The sequence below is a fragment of the Capsicum annuum genome, chromosome 5, assembly GCF_002878395.1.
Source record: "Capsicum annuum cultivar UCD-10X-F1 chromosome 5, UCD10Xv1.1, whole genome shotgun sequence".
NCBI lineage: Eukaryota > Viridiplantae > Streptophyta > Magnoliopsida > Solanales > Solanaceae > Capsicum > Capsicum annuum.
The window spans coordinates 217,397,826-217,404,933 of record NC_061115.1 but is presented as its reverse complement, the minus strand read 5'-3'; the positions used below and the strand labels follow the sequence as shown (position 1 = coordinate 217,404,933).

The following is a 7,108-nucleotide window of genomic DNA, read 5'->3' as shown; positions in this document are numbered from 1 at the left end:
AAGATGATACAAGAAGACCAAGAACATATGAAAATATACACCAAAAATAGTCCACAAGTTCAAGAGAACCAATGACCCTTTGGTGACCACTCACGGATTCACTAAGTAGAACAAGAAAGGAGGGAATACGAGGTGATTAAAACACCAATCATCCAACACCCAAACTATATTAGCAATAAAGAAATGAAGAACAACAATATTACAATAACAATGACTCACGGTTTCATTAACAAGAACAAGAAAATCAAAACTTACAACAAGATACAATATAGATAGTTAGACAAGTGAGTCTATAATCTTATGAACCCAAGAATTTGGTGGAATCTTGGACCCTTAAAACTACACATGATAAGAACCTAACTCCTATGTTGAAACAAGAGGGACTTTACCTCCTCTAAACACCAATGTATAAATCCAACAATGCAAACAAAAGTGAATCTTCACTTGCCTAGCCCTAGTTATGGTAGGAGCTTCTTAAGAGAGAACTAAAGTGTTACAATGTTGTAAGTCTCAACAATAATCAACTAAGTCCACAAAACCCTAAGTTTTTCTATTTATATTACATCACAAATAAAAGGTGAAAAGACAAAAAGGCCCTTTAATAACCAAGTGAGCAATAAGTGCCTATGTAGTGCACCTTATGGATGGTTTTGGAGCCTCTCTCACACTTAAACGTGTGCACTTTCTCGGTTGCGTTCAACATTCTCAAAAATGTCCATCTATGAGATCGTGCTTGTATTATCCTCTCCATCTTGAAAGGAGTTTGACCTCAAACTCATAGTTTCATCAACCTCAAGGTTTCTCCATTTAATCAATTCCTCATTTTATGTCCTGAAGCTTGGATTCTTATCCAAGGGATCCTTGAGATCTTGAAGCATGTGTTGGTGAGAAATCCACTTAGTATCCCCTCTAGGAAGAACATGATCATGAACCTGCACACAAGAAAAGGCGGTACTAGGAAAAATTCTAGTACCTACGTTAGTGAGAAATAAAGGATCCCCGAGGGTAAGTCCCAAAAATGATGAACCCTTTCCTCTTTGCTCCTTGGTTCCCCCCCTTCTCCTCTACTCCTACTCTCGTTCTTTCCCTTTCTCTCCTTCTTCCTCTTTTTCTCCAACTCCCTCACTTGTTGATTAACTTCGATCACTTGTATCAGTGAGAGAAAGTGGAGTGTATACCTTCGGCCATGGAGCTCCAAACTGTAGCTATTGGTTTGTCCATCATGCACGGTAGGTCTATCATATTTCTATGGTCTCCCCAACAATAGGTGGCACACTTGCATAGGAATAACATCACACAACACCTCATCAAAATAGTTGCCTACCTTAAAATGTATCACCACTTGTCGGTTTACCTTTAACTCCCCACACTCATTCAACCATTGAAGGTGGTATGGGTTTGAATAGCGGATAGTGGGAAGCCTCAAGACGTCAACCAAGGTACTACTAGCAATATTGGCACAACTACCTTCAGCAATGATCATGGAACACACAACTCTTTTAATAAGGCATTTGGCGTTAAAAAGATTTTCCCTTTGACTAGGATCAACCAAAGCCTTACTAATTATGGCCCTTCTCGCTACAAAACATGACACCTCAAGCTCACCATCACATGGCCAATCATCTTCCTCCTTCCCTTTCTTTGGCCTCTCGGGTTCTACTCTCTCTCCATCTTGAGATTGATTATTAATCTTTGTTAGCTCAAGTCCCACCTCTTCCCTATGAAAGTACAATTTCCCCTTCCTTAGGATAACATTTCTCCTATTTGGACACTCATTAGACTTGTGTCCCCAAACCTAGCATTTAAAACATTGAAAACCCTTAGCTTTAAAAAAAGAATGTGATTTACTTTCATTTCTCGGAGGGTACATTTGGTGATCCTTGTTCTCGGCTTGGGCAGCCTTGGCCTTGGGTTGCTCCACATTGGATGATTCATTCTTGTCCTTGTACCAACCCAAGGGTGATTTCCCCTTACGCTTATGCTCCGATTTCTCCCATAACTCCCTTTCAACCTCCAAGGAAGCTTTAAAGCATCAAGGGTGTCGAACTTGTAAAGTGTCAAACGTGAGGCAATATATCTATTCAACCACACATTGAATAGAATGATGTCGTGACTCACTTGCTCCTCTTTGTGATCAAGTTTCAAAATGAGTTGTTGGAACTCATCGTAGTAAGCTACGATGCTCTTGTTTCCTTGCCTCAAGTTGTACAACTTGGCAAGGAGCTCTTGTTGATATCTTTCAAGTAAGTACCTTTGTCTCATGAGGTACCTTAATTGAAACCAAGGAGGGGCTTTCCCTCAACCAAAACATTACCAAAATGCTTAACATATTCCCACCATGTAGTAGCATAACCCTCAAAGTGAGCAATCGCATAGCAACTATTTTTCTCCTCGGTAAGATTATTGACTTGAAAGACACTCTCACATGCGGATTCCCATGCAAGAAACTCTTTGGGATCACTCTGACCCTTGAATATTGGAAGTCATATCTTGATGGTATTTAGCCCTACATCACGGTTTTGGTTCCCTTATTGGTTCCGATGACCAACTCTACCTTCTCGGCCATGAACTTTCCTCGGATCACCATGCCTTCCCCTTATCTCTCCCTCTCTCATGTAAGCATCATCACACGGCCCATAACCATCATGTTGTTCTCCCCTACCATATCCCTCAATATGGATGGGTCTATTTGGGTTAAGTGGAGTTTGTAGTGGCGGGATTGGATTCGGATAGTGAGGTCTTTGGTCAAGTGGAGTTTGGATGAGAGGGTTTGGGCTTGGTGGTGGTGGTGGTATTTGGGTTCCAAGACCTTCTTGTTGGACTTGGTGGAGTGGAGGATGACTTGTTCTATCTTATTCTCGGCTTCGGGGGTAAAGATTGGTTTGACATTTGGCAATTGGTGGATATAACATTTGGTACAAGGTCTCGGGAGTATTAGTTGGGGAATTGTTTTAAGGGGTAGAATGTCGACTCATTTGGATTTTCACACGTTCTAATCTCCCACTCATTGATACCACATCCGTATCTAATTTCTCAAGACCCACATTCAACCTAGCCACATCTCGACATAGTTTCAAGATGAGCCAAAATGAGATTGATGTCATTATTGTCCATTGTTTGAGCATTTGAAGCCTCGGGTTCCATTGTGGTTGTACCAAAAATAAACCCTTCAAGTTACGGTTAAAAAATACACCCAATCAGTCCACACCGTCACTCACAACAACACAACACAAATCCTACAAAACAAAACACACGTTAGTTCAAAACAACCTCACTACACTCTTACACACTTTGTGGTATCACACTTGATTTCATAAATGTTTGAAAGTCGGCTTGTAATTCGTGGTGAGTTGAAGAGTAAGTCTACTCCTTAGTCGGAATGGATTCTTTATTTGACAACTCAAAGAAGTAATGTCCAAACTTGAACCTAGAAGTACTACAATTTAAAAACGACAAAAGCACAAACTATGTAGAACAAAAAAGGAGGGAATACAAGGTGATTAACACACCAATCATCCAACACCCAAACTATATTAGCAACAAAGAAAGAAGAACAGCAATATTTCAATAACAATGACTCACGGTTTCATTAACAAGAACAAGAAAACCGAAATTTACAACAAGATACAAGATAGATAGTTACACAAGTGAGGTTATAATCTTAAGAACCCAAGAATTTGGTGGACTCTTGGATCCTTAACACTACACACGACAAACACCTAACTCCTACGTCGACACAAGAGGGACTTTACCTCCTCTAAACACCAACGTATAAAGCCAACAATGCAAACACAAGTGAATCTTCACTTGCCTAGCCCTAGTTATGGTAGGAGCTTCTCAAGAGAGAACTAAAGTGTTACAATGTTGTAAGTCTCAACAATAATCAACTAAGTCCCCAAAACCCTAAGTTGTTCTATTTATAATACATCACAAATAAAAGGTAAAAAGACAAAAAGTCCCTTTAATGACCAAGTGAGCAATAGGTTCCTATGTAGTGCACCTTATAGACGATTTTGGAGCCTCCCTCACACTTAAACGTGTGCACTTTATCAGTTGCATTCGACATGCTAAAAAATGTCCATCTATGAGGTTGTACTTGTATCAGAAGAGGGTCGAGGTGCTCCATATTTATATTGGGCCTTAAAGAGACCTATTTGATATTGGGAATGGGGGGTAAGGAGGCCCAGAGGAGTCTCCTACTTTAGCCTTCCCTGAAATGGCCCAGGAAGCTTGGGCTGCCTAGAGATCCCTCCGCCGCCAACATTTCCATCGAAAGGCAGAGAGAGAGGTAGAGAAAGTATAGAAGACTTACCTGTTGTCGACTCCGTAGTATTACCTTCCTTTTTTAAAAGGTCATGGTTTTCCACTCCATCCCATTCTCTGGCAAAGATGGTACAGTTGGATTCGTCTGGACTGCCAACGTCCTTTGATTATGACAATTGCAGTGGTGTGACTTAGCCGGCCACAGGGTGTGCATAATATCCCATCCCCCTCATAGATGATCTTCTGTTGATAGTCGTCAATGTTGATGGATGCCAAGACAGGACCCCAGTTGGATTTGGACGCATAATCGAGCATACCTGCCCCTCAGCGTAGCTGATGTGTAGGCATCAATTTTCAATAACTTTCCAATTTTTCGCTCAACTCTTTGGAGAACTTGGGCATCATAGAACTCCATGGGGAGTTGAGGAAGATGGACCTAGATTGCTGTGGACTCGATTTTTGTCGCGCTTGGAACGAAATTGGGCTCCCACTTTCTAACGGAGATTAAGGTTCCGACAATAAACCATGGACCTCCTTGCATAGACTTGGCTTGACTTTCCTGGTCATTCAATTTTATGGTGTAGAAATCAGAGCCCAAATCGATTAGGCACAGTGGGCGAATTGGCTTCCGTAAGGACTCTAATTTGGTGTGAGAATTTTTTCCGAAAACGTTAGATGATTACCGAGAATTTCCACAGATCATACAGTCAATTTTTTTCCTCAATCAATAAGTTAACTATATCCCGCTCCACAGGGTTATCTTCTCTGTCTGGGCAGGGTGAATCTAGAGGTGGATCAATGAAAGGTAGTTGATTTGAGACTACGTCCTTGTCGGAGATTTGGTTCTCGACCATGGTAGCATCGTTGATATTGGTGGGGGAAGCCATGGGGAGGGATGGTTCTTGCATATCGGGTGCCGATTTGGTCAAAGAGATGGGGTAGAGAGAAGTGTGATCCTCTCTCTCTAATCCATACTTCGATGGGTTTATTGCTAGTAAAGTTGCCATAGATACGTGATATCAAACATACTCTTCAGCTTTACAACAACATATCGAGTAAAATTTCAAAAGTGAGGTCTGGGGAGGGTAAGGTGTCGCAGACCTGACCTTACCACTACCTTGGGGAAGATGCAATAATTTTCAATAAAGTTAGCCTGTTTTAGCAACAATTATTATTACTGGTAAAAATGACCATCAATTCACCTTAAGAGCAATCTTTTATAGCATAAAAAGTAATAACCATAAGAACAATCTCTTAGAAAGTTATTATTAGAAGAGTTATCAAAATCAAAACAAGTACAATCAAGCACAACATACTTTCTATACATCTGTCTCCATCAATCCAATCAAAGACGTCCGAGAGTCGGACTCGACTTGTGGTAGTGAGAAAAGAGTAAAGTTTAAAACTTTTGAATGAAGTCATAGATGTGTTTGCTAATCTCATCTGGCCTTTCTTGGTTGACGAAGTGAGCTGCGCCTTCCAAAATCACAACTTCCTCCAACAATGGAACATCTTTCTTAAATCCGCCATTGTGTATGTACTCTTTAGCACCCGGTATATGATAAACCAAGTCGAATTCACCAACGATAAACTTGGTCGGAACTTTAACTTGCACCCCCATCCATGGTGCTGTGAGTTCCCAGTCTCTGCATTTCATACGACACAGAACTTTAGGATGTATGTAAAGTTTTGGGCAACTCCAAACTTCAAATCCCAAATATATATATACATCAAAATGCCATTTTCTTGACTAAAGATACTAAGCCTTGCTAGCGTTCTTGTATGAAGAAGTTGATCAAGATAGTCTAAAAGCAACTAATAGAATCTATGTTACTCGGACTCTTTTGAAATGCTTCTGGATGCAGGTCGAATCCTCCAAAAACATTGCATTTTGGAGGATCCGGCACAAGTGTGGCAACAGTTTTGTAGAATCTGAGCAACATAGAATACGATAGTGTCCATGAAGACATGAAATTCACAGTTTTCTAGACTTCCTAAAGAGCATGATAATTTATATCGATCAATTAACTACGCATCGATTACAAATTAGTTAGGCTCTGTGCAGCTCCACATCATCGATTCCGCTCCTTTCAGGTTTGTTTCATTCTAATAAGGTCCAAGTAATTTGTCTTCTAAGACAAACTAAGGTAATTTTTTTTATAGTCCAATTGACCAAAGTTTCAATATCACAGAAGCCGAGGAACGCTTACAAGGGAAGAGCTCGGTAATAGTTGACTGCACCAGTGAAACCAGTCTTCTCAAACTTGCAGGCATAGTAATCCAACTCTTCCTCAGACAGCCAAGATGAAAGGGCAGCCGGAGCATCAGGGATAGCGTCAAGGCCTTTGCCTTTAGGAAAATAAAATGGTGCAGGATCGCGGAATGTCAAAAATTTCTTCAGCACAACCTTAGCACAATATGGAGCAAATTCAGCTTCAATTTTGCCCGGTACCTGCAATGTAAAATCATAGTCAACTTTCTGCTGCTGAAATTACCAACCAAAATTAAATCTCACGAAACCTACGGCCTTATCATACAAAGCAGTTCACGACCATTAGATTCCTAGAAAGAGGAGCAGACTCCAGCTGTTACCGCTAAATGACAAAGCCAGGGGCGGACCCCAAATGAGTGCTAACTTTTCAACAACAGAGGCAAACACGTACTCTCTCAAGTCAATGTCAGGTAGACTAAGATTAAACAAATATACAGACAAGAACTTAGAGAACCTGAAATCTCGAGATATAATGATCTTCTCCATATAAAGCCTTAAACCCCTCCACCGTATTCATGTGTGGGTTCCTTGGGAAAAAATGGACACTCAAATTCACCAACGCCTTAACTTTGT

General features: G+C 40.7%; 1 protein-coding gene across 1 annotated transcript; it reads right to left on the bottom strand.

Annotated features, from left to right (window-relative positions):
• Positions 1-5,308: 5,308 nt before the first annotated feature.
• Positions 5,309-7,108, bottom strand: LOC107872685 (epoxide hydrolase A-like). Its single transcript, XM_016719309.2, has 3 exons — positions 6,990-7,108; positions 6,474-6,715; positions 5,309-5,909 (listed from the first exon to the last, which is right to left on the bottom strand). The coding sequence occupies exons 1-3, from the start codon at positions 7,050-7,052 to the stop codon at positions 5,663-5,665; spliced, it is 552 nt and encodes a 183-aa protein (XP_016574795.2). The 5' UTR covers positions 7,053-7,108; the 3' UTR covers positions 5,309-5,662.